At 54.3% G+C, this 24,382-nt stretch overlaps 1 protein-coding gene across 2 annotated transcripts in view; it reads left to right on the top strand.

The window, feature by feature from the left end:
• GALNT17 (polypeptide N-acetylgalactosaminyltransferase 17) overlaps positions 1-22,514 on the top strand; it is a 209,646-nt gene extending 187,132 nt beyond the window's left edge. For both annotated transcript variants that reach the window (XM_010409779.3, XM_039562777.1), the window contains 5 exons: positions 7,219-7,404; positions 10,457-10,594; positions 12,233-12,328; positions 19,045-19,212; positions 19,843-22,514. In XM_010409779.3, the coding sequence (XP_010408081.1) occupies positions 7,219-7,404; positions 10,457-10,594; positions 12,233-12,328; positions 19,045-19,212; positions 19,843-19,971 (717 nt within the window). In that variant the 3' untranslated portion in view covers positions 19,972-22,514. The remainder of the gene's footprint in view (positions 1-7,218; positions 7,405-10,456; positions 10,595-12,232; positions 12,329-19,044; positions 19,213-19,842) is intronic.
• Positions 22,515-24,382: the final 1,868 nt, after the last annotated feature.

The raw sequence follows: 24,382 nt of genomic DNA, 5'->3' as shown, positions 1-24,382 counted from the left end.
TGCTCTGCAGGGATGTGCTCTCAGCCAGCTGGGGGCTCAGGAGGCAGATCTGGGCTCCAGCTCCAGCAAAGCCTGCAAGTTCAGCTGGGAGAGCATCTCTCCAAGATGGGATTTAGAAATACTCTGCTCCTCTTTTTTAAAAAATTAACTTCTGGGAGCACAGAAATGACAAAGCTGCAGCAGCTGTGGGTGCTGTGCTTTCATGTTGCAGAAATTCAGGTATCGCTCCTGGTGCACTGGGAGCTGGAATGCTGCTTCCCAGCAGTTTTCCCAAGCCAAGGGGATGCGGACATTCGTCATTGCAGAGGATCCTCCCCGTGCTGTACTTTGGGATCAGAGTCTCTGAAATGCAGCTTCCCACCAAGCCCCTTCTTACGGCTCTTTGCAGGTGCTAAGGTCAGATCAGTCCCTTCTGCAGCCAGGAGCGAGGCGCTGTTCAAAGCAGGCTGGGTTGCATTTGTCAGAGTATCACAGCGGAAATTTGCCATTGGAAAAGCCTCCAGTCGGGGCAACCTCCATGGCAGTGTGGGGGAATGTTCTCCTGGAGAATCCCTGCTCTGCACATGTGTCTTGGTTTGAAAGACAGGTGTCTGCTAAGGAAGGCAGGAGCCTCCCTTGGAATGGCAGATGCAACCCCCATTTCCTCCGAGTTATTATAATTTTGAAATCAAGGTGCTTTTAGGCAAAGATGTGGGCAATAGGAATAACAGTTCTTTACTATTACATATCTCTATGTGTCTAACCAGTCGAACAAACAGCAATAACTCTGGCAGTAACAGCGAACAATCCCAAACCCAGTCCCAGCCTTCTCGGCTGTCAGGCCCTTTCCCCTCGGGTGCAGTTCCGCTCGCAGCCGGCAGGGGCGCTGGCGGCTCCCGGTGAGCAGGGCAGGTGCGATGGTTCCCCCGCGGCTGCAGGGGGCGCTCCGGAGCGAGCTCGGGGAGCACGCGGCACCGGTGCCCCGGGATCCCGGGAAGGGATGGAACAAAGGCTTCACAAACCCCTGGGCAGCCGATCCCGGTGTCCGGCCGGACCCTTGGGAACAGCAGGCTGGAACGGCAGGGATGAGCACAAATCCCGGGTGGCAGACGAGGTGTATCCAAACGGGGAACCCCCCGGAGGTCGGGCAGGCAGGGCGAGCACGGCTACAGCGCAGCGAAGGCTCGAAGCAGCGGCCGGGCAGGGCGGCCACAGCCCGGCCTCCAGCGGGGCAGGGAAGATGGGCCGGGGGTCCTGGGATCTTTCTCCGCAGAAAGAAAAACAGCCAAAAAGAACCAGCAGCTCCTTTCTCTGCAGCTTCTCTCTCCAAACACCGAGAGCGAACTGACCTCACACCCAGGTGAAACAAAAGAGTAGCCAGGTCTTTTGTTTTCTCTTAAGAACCCTGAGATTTGTATCTTAGTAACAGAATGGGGGAAAATTCCTTTAACAGAAAAAAAAAACTAGACCTCTTAAAACCCCAACAACACATGGAGATCTGGCTGTATTCTGCCCTCTCAATGTGTCAAATTTAAAGTCTTTATGTTGCTTGAGGATGAAAAGTGGTTATTACCCATTTTTGCTGCAGGCTAGGGGCAGTGGAGTACATCTGATTCCACTCTCCTTTGGCATTTTTAGATGCCATTACAAAAGGAATTAATTTAGGAAAGATTGGACATTTGGACACTGGACAATTGGGACATTTCTGTTATTGGTCTGGCACAAAACAGATGGGAACCTGTCCAAAGTGGTATCATCCATGACGATAAAACAGGAGAAAAGGAGAGCCAAAGAAGAGAAGAATTAAGTTTTTAAAACGTGTTCTAACCCTCTCCTCCCAGTTCCATTCTCTGCTGGAATGGATGTGGGCTGGGATGGGCAGGTCCATTCAGAAATCCCACTTTAGGGAGACGGCACATCTGGATGGATCCTGGGCCTGATCTGGCTGCTTCTGAGCCTCCCTAAAGGTTTTCTGTGGCCTCAGGAAAGAGGAAAGAAATCTACAGGTACAGCAGTGAAATTCCTTTTCCTGTTCCAGCTGCAGGATGTGGAGTCTCCTTCACTTCTCCCTGCAGCTCTCCAGGACAATTCCTCAGCTGTTCAGGATAGAGCTGTGCAGGGATTTGCAGCAGGATGTTCTGATGGGCCCACCCAGGGCTGCTGCCTCTGCCAGGGATGTGCCAGAGGGTTTTTGTTCCTTCTCCATCCCCCGGCTCTGGATGTGGGGCTGGATGTGACCTTTGCTGAGCCTGGAGGAGCACCCAGTGATGACTCAGGGTCCAGCTCCCATCTCTATGGAAATGCACCCATGAGAAATACCAAATACCAGCCAGCCTGCAGGCTGAGGGCTGTGGGATGGGATTGGCACCCGTAAAGGGCCACCAGCTGCTGATGGGGACGTGTTTATCTCCCCAAACTGGGATTGAGCTGGCTGGGATGGGGGTGTCCCACTGCTCCATTCCACAAGCCTCGTGCCAGGGAAACCATGGAAATAAAGGTTCTGCAGGGAGCACAGAGGTCTGGGGAGCAACTTCTTCATCCCATTGCTGACAGCATGAGCCTGGCCCTGGGGACCTCCTGCCCTGGTGTGCTGTGGGGACGTGGGATGGGGCACAGCCAGGGGGAGCAGGAAGGATGGGAGTGCTGGCAATGTGGCTGTGCGTGTTGTTTGTTCCCACAAAAGCAGTAACTTGGAGAGGTAAAGTCGCTCAGAACTTGACAGGAGAAATGATTCTTTTGTTGCCTTCTCTGCTGTTTCTCAGTTGGATTATTTAGCCCTTTGTCCTGGCACATTGGGAATTATTTCAGCTGCCCCAGTAATTGTGTTTCCCCCTCAGCTTTGGAAGGCACTTGTCAAAGGAGGGAGGGGAGCAAAGATAAGGCAAAGCTGGTAAATGGGAAATCTATGTCTAATTAAGGCAGGGGCTTGCTAATCACCTGAGAAATGAAGTTATCGGCCGAAAAGCCAGGAGTGGGTGGAATCAAAGTTACGGAAGGCTTTCCCCCATTTCCTTCTGTCACAATGCATTGGGAGATGCAAAGTTTCCCTTGCTTTGCATCAACTGCAGAGCTCCAGCTGGTCCACGATAGATTTCAGTCTGAATAGTTAAAATTCGGCCAAGCCACGGGCGAGTAAAGGCAGGGTTTCATTGTGGGTGCTCATCGTGGGTGTCACACCACGGCCAGCACCCAGGGTGGTCACTGTCCACTCTGTTCTCTGGGCACCCTGTGCCAGGGCCTGCCCACCCTCCCAGGGAACAATTCCTTCCCAAGATCCCATCCAGCCCTGCCCTCTGGCAGTGGGAAGCCATTCCCTGTGTCCTGTCCCTCCAGCCCTTGTCCCCAGTCCCTCTCCAGCTCTCCTGGAGCCCCTTTAGGCCCTGCAAGGGGCTCTGAGCTCTCCCTGGAGCCTTCTCCTCTCCAGGTGAGCACCCCCAGCTCTCTCAGAGCACTGGGAAAGCAGCTTTCCCTTTGCAGCTGAGGCCTGGAGTGTGCTGGCAGAGGAGATGCTGGTGCCGGTGGGAGCTCCCCGTGCCCAGGGAGGTACCTGGGCTTCCCCTGGGGCTCTGCTGCCCCTCGGCATCACCGCTGAGCCCTGTCCCAGCCCGGGCTGGCCCTGGGCAGGCCCTGAGGTTCCTCCCATTGCACAAACGCTCTCACACACCCGCAGCAGCTCCGTGCTTCCAAAGGGTGGTTGGGAAGCAAAGCTGGCTCGCGCCATCCCTGGAGCACATCCTGTCACAAGGAGAGCTTGTCATAACCAAAGTGTGCCTCCCACAGGGAATCAGGACGTTGGAGAAGGCCTCTGAGTCCAACCATTCCCCAGCACTGCCAAGGCCACCGCTAAGCCTGTCCCCAAGTGCCACATGCACGTGGTTCTTGAACACTTCCAAGGACACTGACTTCAGGGCACTGCCCTGGGCAGCCTCTTTCAACGACTGACAACCCTCTCAGGGAAGAAATTTTCCCAATATCCACCCGAAGCCTCCCCTGGCACAAGCTGAAGCCCTTCCTTCACCTGTCCTTTGTCACCTGGGAGAAGAGACCAACCCCCACCTGTCTTGAGACTCCTTTCAGGTAGAAACCAAGAAGGTCCCCGTGAGCCTCCTTCCCTCACGTGCCGAAGCTCCTGGAAAGCAGATTTAGCAGTGCAGTGTCAGCTGTGCTGGGGCATCTCACTCCTCGAGACAAGGCACTGCTTTTCCATCCTGAGGACAGTCACATTTTCCTTGGAAAAGAATTACAAGTTATCCCCCAGCAGCTTTCTGCAAAACACATCAAAGGTCTCTGGGTGATGGCTTCGGTTTCTGTTTGTTCCTCTGGGGTTCCTTCACTAGAGTTTGCCATTATCTGGTTGTTTATAAATCCCAGTGTTTTCCACGGCTTTGATTCCTCCTGTGTGTGGATCGATGGAGATGTTATTGAGTCACCCTCCTTTTCTGAGGGCAATGGGTCTGGTTTTAGTTCTGTATCACTTCACGGGTGAAGGAGTGGCAATTTAATCATTGTGTGGGAATGGGAATGTCAGAAAACAGGGAAACCTGGAGACTTGCTCATCAAATGTAACCTGCTGAGCTACTGTACCCCGAGCCTCCGAACATGGCTTTGTGTGAGAGGGACTGGGGACAAGGGCTGGAGGCACAGGACACAGGGAATGGCTTCCCAGTGCCAGAGGGCAGGGATGGATGGGATACTGGGAAGGAATTATTCCCTGGGAGGGTGGGCAGGCCCTGGCACAGGGTGCCCAGAGCAGCTGGGGCTGCCCCTGGATCCCTGGCAGTGCCCAAGGCCAGGCTGGACATTGGGGCTGGGAGCAGCCTGGGACAGTGGGAGGTGTCCCTGCCCATGGCTGGGGTGGCACTGGGTGGGCTTTGAGGTCCTTCCACCCCAACCCATCCTGGCATTCTGGATTCCATGAACAATGTAATAGGATTCTTCAGTAGGAAGGTACTCTGTGTGTCAAAGGGCTTTCCTGGGATCAATGGCTGCTCCAAGGTTCCCAAAGAGCCTCCTGCCCTCAGGGCTGGGTGCCACAGGGGTGAAGTCAGGGCTGGGACATTGGGGCAGGTGCCTCCCCTCCTGCTGGGAGGATTGGTATCCACTGGGCTCTTCTGGCTGTGGAATTCTGCAGGAATTCTGTGCCCTTGAGCCATGGTCAGTGCAGGCCTGGGGCCTCACACTGAGCTTGTGGGGCAGGCACAGCTCCAGAGCCTTGGGGGGTTCACTTGGGTTGCAGCTCCCTGCGCACCTCTTCCCCTGCAGTTTGGGTGCAGGAGGGGCAGAAATTCCTTGTGGGGCCACATGGGAAGAAGCAACTCCTTCCTGGGACAGTGATCCTGTGGGACTTGTGCGGCCATCCCTGGGCCATGGCTCTCTCTGCTCTGTTGTTCCCAGCAGAAATATTTCTAAATACCTTCTCAAAACAGGGATTTTTTAGTTCCTAATGCCAGCTCAGGCTCCGTTTAGGAGGTGATGTGTGCTCTTCCCTTGGATAATTCCTGAGTTAAGTTTGTATGGCTCCCTCTGGGCCAGGCTGTGGATGTGTACCCAGGCAATGCCCTTTGCTCAGTGCCCAGCTCTCTGCCCCCACAGGTTATTCCAGTGTGCGAATTTCCAGGTGGTTTGTACAGATATTCCTGAAATTTAAGGAAGCTGCCATGAATTGTTTAACTGAAGCACAGCAGGACAATGGGGTGACTTGGGGCAGGCTGCTAGAAAAGCATGTTAATTATGGTTTTAATAGTTTTAAAGTAATTATTCTAATTTTAAATCAAGACAAAGCCTAACAAATCCCCAAAAGTACAAAACTGTGAGATGCTGGGGGTCACTCTGGAGTGGAGGGTTTATTCAGTGTAGTGTTTGAACCCAGCAGCTCTGGGAGCACCCAAGGGCAGAGCTCATTCCCCTCTTTCACCAAGGTGTTGAGAAATTAAAGAACTGAGCAGAAATTAAAGAACCACGGGAAGTTTCTGCCTACGGAATGTTCCTTTAAAAATATTTTTTTTGTCCTTTGGGGTTGCCTAGTTCAGCTCTGGTTCACTTTGCCTGTTGCAAAACTTGAGTGGCCCTTGTTGACTTGGGGCGGGAGAAGGGAGGGGAGGGACAGGGAGGGGCAGGCAGGTCCCTCTCCCAGAGACCAGCTCTGAATCCCCGCTGGGGCATGAAATTGTCTTTAACGTGTCCTGAAAGGTCAAACCACAGAGCAGGAGCAAAATGGGATTTTTTTTCTGCATGTTTATGCACCGGCTGACACAACAGGCTCAGGTTTTGGGGGGGGGGCTCCTCTTCTGCAGCAATCCAGGTGGGAACAGCACGAGGAGCAGGGGAAGGTGTCCCCTCGCTGTCCTGTCTCTGCGGTCACCTGGGCACGTGTGGCTAAAGCCAGCCCCGGGAGGTGACGCCGGGCGCTGCTCCAGGCAGGAGGCTCCTGGTGCTGCTGGAACTGAGCAGGGTCCATGAAGATCAGGGACTGCAGATGGGAGGAAAGGTGGTGAGCCTGGAAGGGATCCCAGTCACGCTGGGTGTTACAATAACTGTGCCAAATGATAATGCAGAGCAGCCTGCAAAATAGGCAAAACTGGGATTATTAGGCCTGCTTGGAGTCGGGGTTTGGAATGATTGCCCGGGGGCTGCAGTCCTGGCTGGAAGGTAAATAACTTCTTGCTGCTGACAAACAGGTGGGGAAGAATCCAGGTATGGCAAGTGTTCCTGCAAATCCCCTGGGTGTGAGATGAAAAGAGCATCTTACAAGATTGTATTAACTTGTAAACCAGGATTTAAGGGAGTTTGAAGCAGCACGTGAAAGAACAATAGTGAACAAATGGTTTCAAGTGGGAGAAATCTGTCCCTGCCATATGTTTCACTGACTCATCCCTTCTGCAGGAGGGGATCTTGGGACTGTTTGAACTATTCCAGTCACTAGTGCTTTGTATTTGAGAGGAAACGCAGGTCCTACACCAGCTGAGGGATAGACCTGATCCCTCTAAAGCTTTGAGCACAGGTTTTGCTCTGGGCACAGGTTAATCCAAGAGTTGCTTGAAAGCGGCACAGAGATCATCTCAAACCTCCCCAGACTCTCTCGGTGCTGGGCAGAGGCCCCACGTGGCCGTGGGGTCGCGCTGGCGTTTGAGATGTGACGCTGTGCTCGCCGGGATGGTGTGGAATCCTCCGAACTCCCCTCTTTCCCTTGCTGCCCACGGGGGTCGTGCCCGTGCTGAGGGAGCTGTGGCTGTGTTGCAGGTGTGGCTGTGTGGGGGCAGCATGGAGGTGCTGCCCTGCTCCAGGGTGGCCCACATCGAGCGCAAGAAGAAGCCCTACAACAACAACATCGGCTTCTACACCAAGCGCAACGCGCTGCGCGTGGCCGAGGTCTGGATGGACGACTACAAGTGGCACGTCTACATCGCCTGGAACCTGCCCCTGGAGGTACAGCCCGGCCTCGTGGTCACTGTGTGCTTAAACCCTGAATTATGGAACGTTTAGTGTCCCTAAGCACAGCCTGAAGCCCCCGGGGCTCAGCCCCAGCAGAGCTCCCTCGGCTCTGGGGGAGAGGCTCCAAACCCTGCAGGCTTTGGGGGGATTCCTGCTGTTCCCCCAGCCTTTTTTGTGTGGTTCTAGGAATTAAACCTGCCTTGTGGTGTTTGTCTCCCCACTGAGTGTTTGCCCAGTGTGAGGGGATGTCCTGACACTGCTCTGCAGATGGAGTCTGCCTGGGAGATTATTGCTGTCAGCAGCGTTAGAGCCTCAGGTTTATTCCGTGTCACATCCAGCCCAGCTCGGGTTCCCAGCTCATGGACACCGATCCTGCCCAGAGCTCCCCACGGATGTGTGGCCCAGGGCTGGGGCTGTTTGTTTTCCCAGTGCTGGGAAGTTGAAAGGTAAAGGATTGGACATTGGTGGCTCACAGAAGGGGATCCCCTTCCTTTTAAATCTTCTCCTTAAAGAGCTTTGCTGGATCCTTTTGTTTCTGCCCAGAAATGGTCAGGTTTTCTTGGATCTGACACAATAATTTTGGTGTAAATCCTGCCACGTCACAGCTTGGTGAGTCTGGAAACCCATGAGGTGCCACCAGCAGCTCCAGGTGAGCATGTCCAGGGACAGGGATCCCTCCCTACACTTCTGGGAAAGCTCCACAGGCTCCAGGAGGAATTTCTGCAGGTCCAAAGCTGCTCCTTGGACTCTGCCCTCCCTGGGTCTCTAATCCTGGAAGCCAAGAGCATCTCCTGGCTCCAAACGCTGCCTGGAGCAGTCCTGGCAGGATCAATGCCCCATTCCTGCCCCCGGCACTGCCAGGGGAGGAGCAGGGAGCCGGGGATGGGGAGGCAGCGACGCTCCGGGGTTATGGGTGGGATGAGCAGGTGAACGAGCACTGGGGGCTGCCCAGTTTCACTGAGAGGTCAAACTGGTGCCACAAGTGTCCAGCCCCACTGTGAGCTGAATTATTTCCAGCCACCCCTTGGTGCTAAAAATGAACACAAAATCTTCCTGCTTGGCAAAGGCCCAACGAGCTGCTGAGTCCTGGTGCAGCTGCGGGAGCATTCCCGGCTGGTGTCTGCTCCAGGCCTCTGGAAAACCAGGGAAACACAAAAACCTGAGCTGCTGCTGCAGCTTTCTGAGCAAAGGCTCCGTCTGGGGACAGCTGCTGGCGTTTGGAGCCGTGGAGTCACAGCTTTGTACTGCACTGGGAGCAGCCTGGGAAGGGCCAGGAGCTGCAGGTTCGTGGTCCTGGGGTGGGGAGATCCAGGGCCAGGAGGTACGAAAATGCCAGGAAAGAGAGGAAGAGGGATGGAAGGAAAATCTGTTCTCCCAGGGAGCTGCAGGAGGGCTCTGCCTGGGACAGGCACCGCTCCAGGGGCCGGGAGAGGAGGAGCTGCCTCCAGGACTGAGGGAATTTGGGTGTCTCTTAAAAAGAGGCTTCAAGATCCAAATGCTCATGGGCAGGCATCAGAAATCCTGATCCTTGGGCTGGTTCCTTTTCAGAGGCGAGGCACCATGCTCCTGCTCAGGAACAGCTTTGGAGCCTTGCAGAAAGGATTAAAATCCATCCTGTACAGCTGGGGAAAGGCAGGGCCACATGGATCAGCTCTGGGGCTGGGAACAGGCCTGGGTGACCCAAAATTAACTCGGGATTTTATGCAGATCTTCCCAATAGGTCTGGGTTCCCCAAAACCCATTTGAGATTTTTATACAGGTCCTTTCCCCATCAAATGAAGATTTAATTTGAGGGAAGCCTGGTTGGATGGGGGGTATTTTATGGATGTGCACTGGATTATTTTGGGATGGCAAGGCAAAGCCCTGCCCTGACTGTTCCAGGTGCTGCCTGCCTAGGCTGGGCCCCACCTCGCCCACTCCATCCCAGCCTGTCTCCACCGAATCATCTTTATTTTTACCTCCCAGCGACCAGTGGCACATTGAAACGGTGCCTCTCCTAAAGCAGAGTGAATAATTCATTAGGAGATCATTACAAGCGTTGTAATGGAAAATTGCTTCCCCAGCTGTGTTTAATGATCGCTGGGAAAGACAAGAGCAGGAGCCACAGCAGAGTGCAAGAGGAGAAGGGGCTGCTGGGGCTGCTGTGGCTGCCCCGCTGCCTCAGCTCCGCAGGCTCCACGCTGGGATAAAGGGGGGCAGCTCTCCAGCCCTGCCCGCAGCTCCCGCAGGGTTATTCCCCAGGACAGCTTTGTCTGCTTCACCTCTGCAGGAGCAGAGGGGCTCTGCCGTGTCTCCAGGGAGACCATTCCTCCCTGGAACTGCCCAAATTGCCAAGAGGTTTCTCGGCGTTTCAGCCTCAACTTCTCTTCTCATGCAATTTTTATCCTTTCTTCTCAGCCGTCTGCCTCTGCTGTATTTGAATCTTAAACCTTTCTCTCTTTTCTTCATTCTTTTCCCATTTATTTTACACCTTTTACCCCTCCCTTCCTCTGGGTTGTGACTCAGTGGGGTCACGGTGGGCTCAGGGAAGGGTTTTGGTGCTCAGTGCCCAGCCAGGGTTTGCATTTCCATCTTTGAAATCCTGATCTCCATTTGCTGCTAAACTCTCCTGGAAGTCCTGTGCCTCAGAACCCAAACAGGAGGAGAAATCTTTTAAAAACACTTTATTTAAACATCTCAGATGGATCCAAACCCAGGGGAATCGGGGAGAAGACTCCCCAGAGTTTCACTGCGCTTCCCACATTTCTTCCAAACCTTTTCTTCTCCGTTTGGCTCCTCTTTTGTAAATCATCCCCCAGGACTGAAGCCTGTCCAGCACCAGCCTGTGGCCATTGCAGAGAAGTTGGTGTCCCCTTCTTGCCGTGGCTCTGGAACCCACAGCTTCCTCCTGATGATTTCAGCCCTGGACACTCATCCCAGAGTCCCTGCAATTACTCAGCCACTGGCTGAGTTTGGAAAGCATCTCAAAGCTCAGGGAAATACTCTCATTTTTACCCTTTTTTTTGGAAGTGTGACCGTTCAGTGACATCCTGTTGCTGTTTTCCAGAACCCAGGCATTGACATTGGGGATGTTTCCGAGAGAAAAGCCTTGAGGAAGAGCCTGAAGTGTAAAAACTTCCAGTGGTACCTGGACCATGTTTATCCAGAAATGAGGAGATACAACAACACCATTGCTTATGGAGAGGTAATTCAGTCCCTGAGCTCAGCCTGGCAATGTTTGCAGTCCCTGGAGAGAAACAGCCCCAAAGGAGAGGAGTGTGAATCAAAACCGACTTTCTGTGTGTAATTATCCCAATTTGTAATTATCCCATCTGCTCCCAGTTTCTTCTAAAAACCAGTTTGGGGATTTATTGTTGATCCTGGAGACTGTATAAAGTAAAATATTTTAATCCATCATTTAGTAAAATGACAGAAATTATCCCCATTTCCCGTTGACTCCGTGGATTAAGGAGCTGTATTTGTATTTTTAATACTCAGGCATCTTCTAAAACCTTCTGACTTCAACTCAGCCTAATGCCTGACAAGGTCTCTGGAGGATTCATTGCCTTGTCACAACAGCTTAAGGACAAGATAAAATAAGGGGACTCAATTCAATCTCTGCTGGCTTTGAAACCATTCTGGGAATATAGAAAGAGTCATTTATGGGAGCTAATAACAAATACTCTGCTGCAATGGAATTGATGGAGGAGTGGCACCAGGAGGAGGCTTCTTGAAGCCTGGGCACCCCAGATGGGTTATTCATTTTAGGAAAGATTTGTTATCAAAGTTACTGAATGTCTTCAAGCTAAAACCTCCCCAAAAATTCTATTTTCATCGAAAAAAGAAATTTCAGAAAGGTTTGGGTTGGATAAAAGCCCAGCTGGAACAAGGATGTGATGATTCCAAGGGGATCCTTGTTCCAGCTGGGCTTTTTTCCCTTCCTCGTTGAGCACTTTGAGATTTCACTGAGATCTGAGGGGTTCTGCATCGATTTCAGGTTCCTTGCAGCCCAAACCTGGGTTTGTCACCACCACCCGTGACCAAACACAAAGCCAGCTGTGTGCAGGGGCACTGCCCCTCGGAATGGGGGCTATTATCCAAAACCAGTCATCATTAACCTGGATTTAAAGAAAACTGACAGAGCTCTAAACCTTTCTCTGCCTGGTTATTCCTGGTGATACAGCAGTGAGGGGTGGAGAGGATAGAGAGGGCTGTGCAGCATTTTCCTGCGTATCTCTAATAAGAGAGGGCCTTAACTCTGCCCCTTTGTGTGCCATAACTCTGCCCCTTTGTGTGCCATAACTCTGCCCCTTCTTGTGCCATAACTCTGCCCTTTGTGTGCCATAACTCTGCCCTTTGTGTGCCATAACTCTGCCCCTTTTTGGGCCATAACTCTGCCCCTTCTTGTGCCATAACTCTGCCCTTTGTGTGCCATAACTCTGCCCCTTTGTGTGCCATAACTCTGCCCTTTGTGTGCCATAACTCTGCCCCTTTTTGGGCCATAACTCTGCCCCTCTTATGCCTTAACTCTGCCCCTTTTGTGCCATAACTCTGCCCCTTTTATGCCATAACTCTGCCCTTTTTGGGCCATAACTCTGCCCCTTTTGGTGCCATAACTCTGCCCCTTTTTGAGCCATAACTCTGCCCCTTCTTGTGCCATAACTCTGCCCATTTTTGGGCCATAACTCTGCCCTTTTTGGGCCATAACTCTGCCCTTTTTTGGGCTATATCTCTGCCCTTTTTTGTGCCATAACTCTGCCCTTTTTGTGCCATAACTCTGCCCCTTTTGGTGCCATAACTCTGCCCCTTTTTGAGCCATAACTCTGCCCTTTTTCCCTCCCAGCTCCGGAACAACAAGGCCAAGGACGTGTGCCTGGACCAGGGCCCGCAGGAGAACCACACAGCAATACTGTACCCCTGCCATGGCTGGGGCCCACAGGTGAGGGTGGCACTGCCACAGCCACATGGCACCACAGGGGACAGGGTGGGGCCCTGCAGCTTGGCTGTGCCCTTCCCTCTCCGGCGTTAAACACACCTCGGATATCACAGGGAGTTCTCCCAGCAGCTCCTTCAGTGTTTTCTGGATTGCCACAATCCTGCCAGAGCTGCAAGGAAAAGCCTTGGGGGAAAAAAAAAAAAAAATTGGAAATCTTTGTCATTTGGAAGTGTTGAAAAGTTGAAATTTTTGCAATTTGAAACAAACAAAAAAAAAATTGAAATTTGTCATTTAAAATAAAACCTTCCAGACAAAGGCAGATAACAATAATCATGGACATGATCTGAGCATTTCTTTCCCAAGGCCAGCTTGGATGGGGCTCTGAGCACCTGGGACAGTGGAAGGTTGCAATAAGATGATCTTCAAGATCCCTTCCAACCCAACCCATTGTGGGATTCTTTCTCTTCCACCCAGAAGAATAAACCCAGACCAATGGGGTAAAGAAAACAATTAGTGCTGAGGTAATGAGCCATTTCGCTTGGCTGGGAATTGTTTTCCGGCACTCCTTTTGCCTCTCCAAATGTTTTGGAGCATCTGGGGCCCAGCAGGCTCAAGGAGGTTCATTTTCAGCTGAAAAAAAATGTACAGTTCAAGGGATGGAAAAGCATAAAAATCCTGTTCTCACTGCACAGTCACCCTGGACTAAGTGATCCCAGAGTTCATCTGAGCCTGGACTGGGAACTCACGGAGCTGGGAACCAGCTGTGGGGTGGAGAAAATCCCACTTTGGGTTATCCTTGCCTTAAGCAAAGCTCAGCCCCTGGGGCTGATGGAGTCCCTGCTAAACAGAACCCGCTCTTGCTCAAACAACCCCATTTTTCTCTTAAATGGCACAAACTGCCTTTTGCACTCTGTGGCTGGGAACTCGAACCTCTGAGTGCATTATTGTGGGAGAAACTGGGCTGGGCTGACATTGGTGCTGACCCTGGGCTTTGGGATGAATGGCTGAGAATGGGTTATTTATTTTTCCCTCTGTGTTATTGGGATTAAACTTAATGATGTTTTCTTTCCCTGCCTGAAGTTCTGAAGTCAACTTCTGCTGGCTGCCTGGAGCTTGCCCATTTCATCCTTCCTGGGCTTCCCTCTGCACATTGTCCCTTCCCTCTTTAGCTGAGAGCCAGTTCTTGGCAGTTCCTTTGTTTCATGATACATCCAATTAGTGAAACTCCTGGAAAATGCTGGTTTTAAGCTGCTATCAGCGAGTGCAGAAGCTTGGAAATGGCCTTTGTGACACCATGAAGGAAATTGGACTTTCCCTACAACTGTTTAATTAATGGGCTGCAGGTTGTAATTGATGGCTGGGAATGGAATTAGAAGTAATGCAAGCTCTGGTTTGTATATATATATCTAGTTTTTATTTATTTGTGTGTATATGAAACCCCACAAGGAGTTGTTGGGCTCCTGGGGAGTTACATCCCGAAGCACACCCTTGTGCTCAATCAACGTGTCCCCCCTTCCCTCCTTGATCCTGGGGCCCATCCCAGACATTTTGGCATCCCAGACATTCCTTATTTCACACTGAAGAGATGGTTTCCCTGCCAGCCTTGGCAGGAAGGAGGGAGGGGCAGGCATGGGCTCCCTGCTGCCACTGTCACATCACGAGGACAGCGGGATCGTGGCTCCCGTTTCCTGCCATGCCAGGGCTGGTGGGATTTCCCTGGAAGCCCTCCCTGTTCCTAAATGCAATCCCACACCATCCCTCAGCCTGTGGAGGAGCAGCCCAGCTGGGAGAGGGGGGAATGTTGTATCTGCAGGGGGGTGATTTGTGCCCTTCAGGGCAGGCCAGTTTGTGTCCCATCCCCAATTCCTGCTCTCTCCTGTGGCTGCCCGTGGGTTTAAGCTCAGCCTGGATGCAGCTCAGGGTGGTGCCTCTGAATGCAGATGAGATCTTGGCTTTACTCACTCATCCCTCAGTGAGGAAAAATTTGGGGGGGGTTTTCTCTCATTTTCCCTTCAGCTTTCCATTCTCTTTCTTTCATTCACTTCCAGGTCAAATCATGATGACATTCCATCATCATCCCTTTATCCTGTAATTATATTGAGGCTGCTGATGGATTTTTTTCCTGCTTGATGGCTTCATCGTGGAGGCAATCCCTCCTGGAAGCACCTTGCTGTAATGATGTATGGCACTAATAACGCAGCAATAGCTCACTGCAGTGACACAGCCATGCTGATATATTAAGGTGATAGAAGGCACTATAATACTATAAAACTTAAGATAATGTTCACCCAGCAGAGCATTTCATTTAATTATAGGATAAAATATGTTTTGCCCATTTAAGCAGCAGAAGTTGAGGACAAAGCCATCAATACTGAGCTCATGGGGGACAAGGCAGGAGCAGGGGTGACCAAACAGCACCCTTTAATCAGATTAAATTGTGGTAAAAGGCAAATCCTGAACGTTTTACTGATGGCTGCTAATTGATGGTCTGCTTGGAGCAGAAGGGAAGCTAAACAACCCTAAATTATTTTCCAATCGAGTCAATGAAGGTCATCAAGGCTTTTATTTCCCAGGTGCTAAGATATCTAATTAACTTTCTCCCATCCCTGAGATGCAGCCAGGCAGAAATTGCAATCACAGGAGATGGATTGGAGGTGCTGCTTTGCCGGGGGGATGAGCCCCAGCCCCGGGAAAGGGGCTCAGGCTGGAGCAAAGGAGGCTCAGGGGGGACCTTGTGGCTCTGCACAAGTCCCTGACAGGAGGGGGCAGCCGGGGGGGGTCGGGCTCTGCTGCCAGGGAACAGGGCCAGGAGGAGAGGGAACGGCCTCAGGCTGGGCCAGGGCAGGCTCAGGGTGGGCAGCAGCAGGAATTTCCCCATGGAAAGGGTGCTCAGGCCTTGGCAGGGGCTGCCCAGGGAGGTTTGGAGTGCCCATCCCTGGAGGTGGCACTGAGTACCCTGGGCTGGGGACAAGGTGGGCATCGGGCACAGCTTGGACTCCGTGGCCTTGGAGGGATTTTCCGATCCCAGTGATGCTGGGATTCCCCCCAGGGACACCTGAAGGTGGGAATGTGGCCAGGTGCAGTTTCCTGGAGGGGATTTACTGGAAGGATGTTCCCAGGGGCTGAGGGTGTGAGTCAGTGCCTCTGCCTGGGGATGTGGCTTTAACCCCATGGAGGGGTTAAAGACCTCATCAGTTTTAGCCACTTTGAAATGCTTGGCTTGGGAATAGTTTTAAACTGTTTCATCTGGTCCTTCCTACTTGGTCTTTCCCTTGTTTCTTGTCCTGTCCCAGGCTGGGCTGGGACCCCTGGCTCGCTCTGGAGAGGAGCAAAACAACAAAAGAGGAATTAAGGCTTGGAGCACCTCTCCTATGGGGAGAGGCTGGGAGAGCTGGGGGTGTTCAGGATGGAGATGAGAAGGTTTTGGAGAGAGCTCCGAGCCCCTTGCAGGGCCTAAAGGGGCTCCAGGAGAGCTGGAGAGGGACTGGGGACAAGGAATGGAGGGACAGGACACAGGGAATGGCTTCCCAGTGCCAGAGGGTAGGGCTGGATGGGATATTGGGAAGGAATTGTCTCCTGTGCCCAGAGAAGCACAGAAAAGCTGGGGCTGCCCCTGGATCCCTGGCAGTGTCCAAGGCCAGGCTGGACAGGGCTTGGAGCACCCTGGGATAGGGGAAGAGGGTGGGAAGAGATGATCCTTAAAGCCCCTTTTCCTCCCAAAGCACTCAGTGATTCTGTGATTCTCTGAAGACATCCCAAAAGCAGAAACTTGGGTGGGACTTGCACTCACAGGTCAGATGGGAATTTTGGGAATAACCCCGCTCAGGGCTGGCTTGGAGGCTGCAGTGGGGGTTGCTGAGGCCCTGCTGTGTTTGGGGGGTGGCTCAGGCCCTGTGCTGGCCCAGCCCGTGCTGGGGCTCCCTTTCCCTGCTGTTCCCAGAGCAGATATCCCACCTGCCAGCTGCACTCCCTGCCTCGTGCATCCCATCCCTGTTTGTTCCCCAGCTCATCCCCGCCCTGCTCCCTTCCCGGGCAAGGATTGGATTCCTGCTCGACTTATTTTCCCCAGCACGTTGGGCAACAACGTGTCAGAGCAGAGATGCCAGTGCCCTGTGGGCATGGGGCCAGCTGGCTGGGGACAGGCTGCCAAAAGCCATCCAGAAAGGAAGAGCCTGGCACGCTCCTTCCCAACAGGCCGGGAACATCTTGGAGACAGGAGATGGCAGGGGACTGGCACTGCCCACTGGGGACATCTGGGTCACTTCTGCCTCTGTCCTGGACAGGGTTTTTCTTTGTTTCGTCTGGGCCTTTTTGCACCTTTTCCTTCCTGCAAGGCTGGAAGCATCATCAGAGAATCCTGGAATGGTCTGGATTGGAGGGACCTTAAAGCCCATCCAGTGCCACCCCAGCCATGGGCAGGGACACCTCCCACTGTCCCAGGCTGCTCCCAGCCCCAATGTCCAGCCTGGCCTTGGGCACTGCCAGGGATCCAGGGGCAGCCACAGCTGCTCTGGGCACCCTGTGCCAGGGCCTGCCCACCCTCCCAGGGAACAATTCCTTCCCAAGATCCCATCTAAACCCACTTTCCATCAGTTTGACCCCATTCCCCTTGTCCTGTCCCTCCAGTTCCTGATGCAGGGTCCCTCTCTGCCTTCCCTAGGAGGGGCTGTGAGGTTTCCACACAACCTCCTCTTTCCCAGGCTGAGCAATCCCAGCTTTCCCAGCCCATCTCCACAGGGGAGGTGCTCCAGTCCCTGAACTTCAAGGCCTCCTCTGGCCTTGCTCCAACATTTCCATGTCCTTCCTGTGCTGGGGGCACCAGAATGCTCTGAATTCGGTGCTCAGATGCCAGTTCAGATGAGCTGCATGGTTCAAATCCCTCTGCCAGGCTGAGAGCACCGTGTGGCTCCAGGCTTGGCTTATTGAAGCATCCAGAGGAGGCCACAAGGATGAGGAAGGACCTTGAAGAGAAGCCACGTGAGGAGTGGCTGAGGGCACTTGGAATGTTCAGCTGGAGCAGAGGAGACTGAAGGGAGACTCATCCCAGTTCCAACTTCCTGGTGAGGGGAACAGAAAGGAGCAGAGACAGGGAGCGGCTGGAGCTGGGTCAGGGAGGGTCAGGCTGGAGATCAGGGAAAGGTTCTTCCCCCAGAGGGTGCTGGGCACTGCCCAGGCTCCCCAGGGAATGGGCACGGCCCCGAGGCTGCCAGAGCTCCAGGAGCGCTGGGACAGCGCTGCCAGGGATGCCCAGGGTGGGGTTGTTGGGGTGTCTGGGCAGGGCCAGGGGCTGCGCTGGGTGATCCCTGGGGGTCCCTTCCAGCTCAGGATATTCCAGGATTCTGTGATTGTCTTGCAAAGGGCTCTGGGGACAGAAGGGCACATCCTGCCCAGGGGGATGAGATGGGGCAGCTTTGCCCCCAGAGCAGCTGGGGCTGCCCCTGGATCCCTGGCAGTGCCCAAGGCCAGGCTGGACATTGGGGCTGGGAGCAGCCTGGGACAGTGGGAGGTGTCCCTGCCCATGGCAGGGGTGGCACTGGGTGGGCTTTAAGGTCCTTTCCAATCCAACCCATCCCAGGATTCTGTGGTCAAGGTCTGGGCTGCTCCTGACCCCTGCTGTGGTGAACACCTGGATCAGGGAGATGCGAGGAGCTCAGGGCCTGCTCTGATCCACAACATTTTCACTCTGAGTGTAACTCCAGCAGCACCTGGGAGCAAAGCCAGGCCCAGCCCAAGGGAGCCGGGCACCGTGGCTGGATCTGGGGTTGTGAGGTGGAGTCTGACCCTGCTACATTGTTTTAACTTGCTTTCCAGTGTTTAATTATTCCAGCCCAGATAACCCAAACTCCCAGTGGGATTTACAGCCTCTTCCCTGGCATCTGGGTCACAGATATGCTCAGTTAATTAACGTGCTGAATCCTCCTTACTTGTCTGCTGGATAATGGCCTGATTCATAATTTAAATAAGCAGCTGTGGAGATCTTTGCCTTGAACTATAAAAGGCAGGACACTGGCATCCCTTCCTCCTCACTCCAGAATCTAAATGTGTTTAGGGAAATATTGTGGTGGCATTCCTTGAAATGGAGGAGTCCTTTGTGTGCCCGGTGTCCCCAAAACCACCATCCCTGCCCGGTGCTCCCATCCTGCACCCCTGGGCAGCCCAGGCAGCCCCTGGGAGCTCTGGGCACTTGGATCTGGTGGGAATGGCCAGGGGTAGCTGCAATCCTGAGCCGTGGGACAGATCCAGGCTCCCATCCCGGTTCTGGTCCCTCTGGCCGGTGCTGGTGCCCCATTGGAGCCCTGGGGGCTGTGCCAGGCACCCAGAGGCACCGGCCCAGCCAAGGCTGGCTCACCCAGCACACCAGGAGCCGGGCCAGCAGCACCAGCCAGGCCAGCTGGCTCCAGCTGGAATCCAGGGAAAACCATCCACTGCCCCATCCCGCAGCGTTCCAGGAGGCTGGAGGAGTCTGCTCCGGGAGGGTTTAAGGCTTGGAATTATTCCTACCCCTTCCTGCGTCTCAGTTCCTCACCTGCATCTGAAGAAAACCACCCCAAACAGGGAGAAGAGGCTGGGGAAAGCTGGGATTTATTCCCTCCAGCTCTGCTTTCCCCGTGCATCCCCACGGAATTTTCCAGGGGCTCTGCTCCACCGCCCTGTCCTCTGTCCCTCTGTACCGGTGCTGTGAGGGTGCTGACGGTGTCCCTGCTGTCCCCTGTCCCCAGCTGGCTCGATACACCAGGGAGGGGTTCCTGCACCTGGGGGCCCTGGGCACCACCACGCTGCTGCCCGACACGCGCTGCCTGGTGGACAACGGCAAGAGCCGCTTCCCGCAGCTGCTGGACTGCGACAAGGTCAAGAGCAGCCTCCACAAGCGCTGGAATTTCATCCAGGTGGGTCCTGGGGCTGCTGCTCTGCTTCCCAAACCTGGCTGGGACACAGCCAGTGGGACAGGATGGGATGGGATGGGACGGGATGGGACGGGATGGGACGGGATGGGATAGGATGGGACGCAGCCAGCAGGATGGGGTGGGACAAAAGGGAAATGGTGCCATGGAACAGCAAGTTCCAGCTCCTGGGGCAGAGGGAAAAGGTTAAGAGGGATCAGGGCAGCATTTCAGGACAATTTCTAGTCTCAGTTTTCCTGTCTGGTAGCAGCAAGGTGGATCTGGTTGTGTCTGGTCTGCCAATGACTTCCAGGTTCCTTCGTTGTGGATAAAGAGTGAAATTCATGAGAACACTTCTGCCCCAAAGCAGAGTGTAAATAATGCAGCTTTCACAGAAGTGCCCCACCCTCCCACCAGCTGTGGGCTTTAAAGGTTACAGGTGTCCCTTGGGTGCTGCCAGGGCCAACGGATGCTCACTCCATTTATTTGGGGAATCATTTTATTGTTTGAATTGCGTTCTCACCCAGCTGAGTGCCCCTTCCAGCAGTGCCCAGGGCTGCCCTTCTGCCCCTGGTTTGCTTCACAGGCCAATCTTGTCTTCATTTTTCCATCTTTTCCTCTTCCCTTTCCCTGCAGAACGGGGCCATCCTGAACAAGGGCACGGGCCGCTGCCTGGAGGTGGAGAACAGGGGCATGGCTGGCATTGACCTGATCCTTCGCAGCTGCACGGGGCAGAGGTGGACAATTAAAAACTTCATCAAGTAGAGGCTGAAAGAGTCAGGGGAGTCTGACCTGAGTCACGGCTGCCTGGGACTGATGCGACTGCATTCCTTTGGAAAGGATGGAATATCAACCAGAGCTTTACTCGTGTTCCTGGGAGAGGACCTGGGGGAGATGGGCGTTCGTGGCTTTATTTTTATCGTATCTGAGTCTCCCCCAGCTGCTCCCAGCTGTGTGGAGTGGCTTGGAACTGCTGTTGCCTCTGGCCAGCACTCCCAGAGGTGCCACGTTCCCTGCTGGAACGGCTCTAAAGCTGTGAGCGTTTACTGACAGGGAATTCCTGCTTTCCCACCCAACTCGCAGCTCTCCCAAAGGGCTGGGGAGGTTTGCACCACGACCTTGGACAGACCTGCCTGGCAAGTGTGGAAACTGAGGAGCTTGGGAGAGGAAAAGGTTCCCAAGCCCCAAAGGAGCCGAGTTTGGAAGATTTGGTGTTTTGCTGGGTCCTCGCTCTCTTTTCCCTTCCCTGCCCCTGCATCCAGCAGCCCTTTCCCTGAGTTTTGGAGCAGCAAAACGCACCTCAGTAGCTCCCAGGGATCTTTCCAACCCTTGATCACAGCAGTTATCCAACAAAACGCAGTGGAATAAACCCCTGATCTCCCCTTGCCCCCCTCCCCATCCCCCAGACGCTGCTGTTGGCCAGGCCAGCACCGCCCTCCATGGAGACCCCGAAGGGCTTCCCCGGGAATGGCCTGGGATGTCTGCCTGCCCTGCTGGTGACAGCAGCAATGTTCTCCTGAGCCCTGAGCACCCCTGGCCTGCCTGCTCAGTCCTGGCCAAGTCCCCCCAAAGCTCATCACCCTTCCTGAGCCGTGGGAGGGGCAGGGAGGGAGGCCAAGGCACCAATAAATGGCAGCTTGGCCAAAACTCTGTGCCCTGAAGTCCCTTCAGGCTTGTTACTCTGGTGGAGGGATCTCTCCTGATCTTTTTTTGGCTCTCAGTAATCCTGGCTACCAAATCTTGGCTACCAAACCCACTTGGGAGACCTCTGCTCGGGGTCCTGAGGTGTGGCTGCCTGGAGAGGGGAAACACGGTCCTGCAAAGTTGCTGTACGTGGATGGACGCAGGCTCTGCTCAGCAGGGAGGAGAAACCAGCCCATCTCCTGTCCTTCTCCCAGAATAATCCTCTTCGTGGCTGCCCTCTGGCTAGGGTGCACTAAAATAGATTAATATATGAGATGTATGTGTAAATATGTTTCCCAAGCCGGGATGTGCACAGAGTCCTTTGCTGCAGAGCACTCATGCCTGTCTTCCATTTGCATTCCTAAACATCCCTGGATGTTTAACGAGCTGAATTTCCAATGCCATGCAGCAGGTTTATAAATGATGTTTTAGTAATTTATTGAACAGAAGCAGATCTCTCTCATTGTTCCTTCTACAGCAATGAGCATCACCTAGGACTGATTGTTCATTTAGGCTTTACAAGACTCCCTCAACCACTGGGGCCGTCTCTGATTTTTCCCTGCCTTCCTTAATGAAGTAAAACCTCTTAGTTGTCCTGACTTGCAGAGTAGAGAGTCAATGTAGAATTTTGCTCTCTTTTTCGCTGTTGCATCATCTCTTGTGTAATAAATTTGAGCACTTCCAAACCCAAAACGACCACAAGTCTGTGGGTGCATGAGCCAGCTCCCCCTGCCTTTGTTGCTGCCTTCCAAGAGAAGCAATTTCCTGGCGGATCCTGAGGGATCTGAGACCCCCCAGCTCTGGCCCAACTGCTCAAACGCCCTTAAACTGAGCAGATATCGGAGGGGAGAGCCTGAGTGGGTCAGGATAAGCAACCCACCAGCCCTGGGATGCCGGCTGTGCTGTGACTGAGCGCAGCTCGAGCCCTGCCAGCGCCCAGGGTGGCAGCGGATGGCCTTGGCCACACGGCACGGTGCAGCGCCGAGGTGCCCCAGCCCCAGCTCCCGCAGCGGGGCTGGACAGGACCTGTGGCCACTGCCTGGCTCCGGCCCTGGCCGTGCTGAGCTCTGTGCCAGTGCCTGCCTGTCCCTCTGGGATGGCCGCGTGTCCTGGCACAGGCGCTGGGCCGGCGATGTCCCCGTGCCAGGTGGCACAGGACAGGCGGGGGTGAGGATCCTGCTGCTGCTGAGCTCTGGCATCCTTTGGAGTGTCCAGGGGCAGAGCTGCCTTTCCTTCGTGCTCCAGAAGGAAAAGCAACCCCTGGCTCGGCACAAGGAAGGGGCGGTGGAGATGAACGCCGGGCTCGAGGAGCCTCGGGTGGGGCAGAGCCCCGGGGAGGTGTTGGCCCCTTCTCCCTGCTCCACCTGCAGCTTCCAAGCCGCTGGAAAGAGCAAAAAGGAGCAGAGTCAGGAGCAAAATCAGGCTGAAAAGTGGGAATTTCCTCTGCTGTTCTGTCCTGACGCCGTTTGTGACTGCAAGGTGACGCCGGGCTGCACCCCGGCCCCGGAGAAACCTGTCTGAGATCTGGGCCTCATTGTTGCATCTCGCTTATCTCTGATCATCTGTTAATTGCTTTAAGAAGTGATCTCCAAGTGGTTCTTATTAAATATCTGATTTGAGCCGTGCCTCTTGAGTGATTTTCAAAAGACTCTCGCCGCTGAGATGCAGAGGCAGTCACTCCCGTCCCTTACTCATTTAATAGGAGAGCGCTGCGGTTTTAATGAAACTTCCGTCTTTGAAAGAAATGGAAATGAAGGAGAGATCAAGAGAGATGGTGGGCACAGATTAACTCGCGTTCCATCCATCCCTGCTGCTGCCAGGATAACAGTCACACCCCACGGGCTGGGAAGAGATGGAATGTGGGCAGTAAAGCATCATTTGCATCCCTGAGCCCAGGCCGGGTGTCCCTAAATGTCCCCAAATGTCACCTGGAGCTCGAGGCACTCCTTGGACCCCCTTCTTTCCATCCCTGTTCTCCTGAACACCGGCTTGGTGCTGTCCTGGGTGGGGGGAAGGGTCTCTGTGGGGGCACCGTGTGACCAAAGGGAGCAGCAGCAGCAGCTCTGCCCCACCCCGAGCCGGGGCACAGCAGCTGAGGGGAGTCTCACCGGGGCAGGGGCACATCCAGCCCTGGTTTGCAGCCACAGGGCTCTTGCAGGATGGCACAGGATGGAAACCTGAGCCTTGTGGGGAGCATTTCACACCCCCAGGGCTTTTCTGGGGCAACATCCAATGAAAATGGCTCAATCTAAGGGGCCTCAGAGCAGATGGAATCACAGAATCATGGAGTGGGTTGGATTGGAGGGACCTTAAAGCCCATCCTGTGGGCAGTGCCACCCCAGCCATGGGCCACCATGGCACACCTCCCACTGTCCCAGCCCCAATGTCCAGCCTGGCCTTGGGCACTGCCAGGGATCCAGGGGCAGCCTCAGCTGCTCTGGGCACCCTGTGCCAGGGCCTGCCCACCCTCCCAGGGAACAATTCCTTCCCAAGATCCCATCCAGCCCTGCCCTCTGGCACTGGGAAATCATTGCCCCCTGTCCTGTCCCTCCAGCCCTTTCCAAAATCCCTCTCCATCTCCTTTTTGGCTCCTTTAGGTCCTGCAGGGTCACAATGAGGTCACCCCAAAGCTTCTCCTCTCCAGGTGAACAATCCCAGCTCTCCCAGCCTCTCCTCCCAGCAGAGCTGCTCCATCCCTCGGATCACCCTGGAGCCTCCTCTGGGCTCCTCCAGCAGCTCCAGCTCCTCCCTGTGCTGGGCCAGGGCTGGGGCAGCTCTGCAGGTGGGGTCTCACCTGAGCACAGGGGCACAGGGACACAATCCCAGTCCCTTTCCGGCTGCCCATGCTGGGATCAGCCCAGGGCTGGGGGGTTCAGGGCCGGGACATGTCCAGAGTCACCCACAGCTCCCCCAGGGCCTTCTCCCGGGGCTGCTCCAACTTCATCCCAGCCTGGATTGATCCTGGGGGTCACCCCAACTTGAACTTGGCCTTGTTAAACCTCCTGAGATTCCCAAGGGCCACTTCTGGAGCTGTCCAAGTCCCTCTGGATGGCCCCGTCCTCCGGGGGTGTCACTGCACCCTCAGCTTGGTGTCACCTGCTGAGGATGCCCTTGATCCCTTCATGTGTCGTTGATGAAGATATTTATTTAAACACCACTGGCCCCAAAAGTGACCCTGAGGACACCACTGGTCACTGATGTCCAGCAGGACTCTGAGCCATTGACCACGACCCTCTGGAGGCACCAGGGACTCTTCCTCTGAGGAGCTTTGTGCTGCCAGCGCAGAGAGCAGAACTTGCAGAAGGTTCTCTCTAAGCCCTCAAACGAAGCCCAACTCTCACTTCAAAGCCAAAAGTTGAACTCCTGCACTCCCAGTGGCAAAGCCTCTGCTCGGGCACGGAGCAGTATAGGAGAAAGTTTCACGAAGGATGTCCGGACTTCAGGCGGCTCTCTTGAAAGCTGTTTATTGCATAGGCAAAGTTACAGCAGCTCA

Source organism: Corvus cornix, chromosome 19, assembly GCF_000738735.6.
Source record: "Corvus cornix cornix isolate S_Up_H32 chromosome 19, ASM73873v5, whole genome shotgun sequence".
NCBI lineage: Eukaryota > Metazoa > Chordata > Aves > Passeriformes > Corvidae > Corvus > Corvus cornix.
The sequence above is the reverse complement of the archived record's forward strand: the minus strand, read 5'-3'. Positions and strand labels throughout refer to the sequence as shown.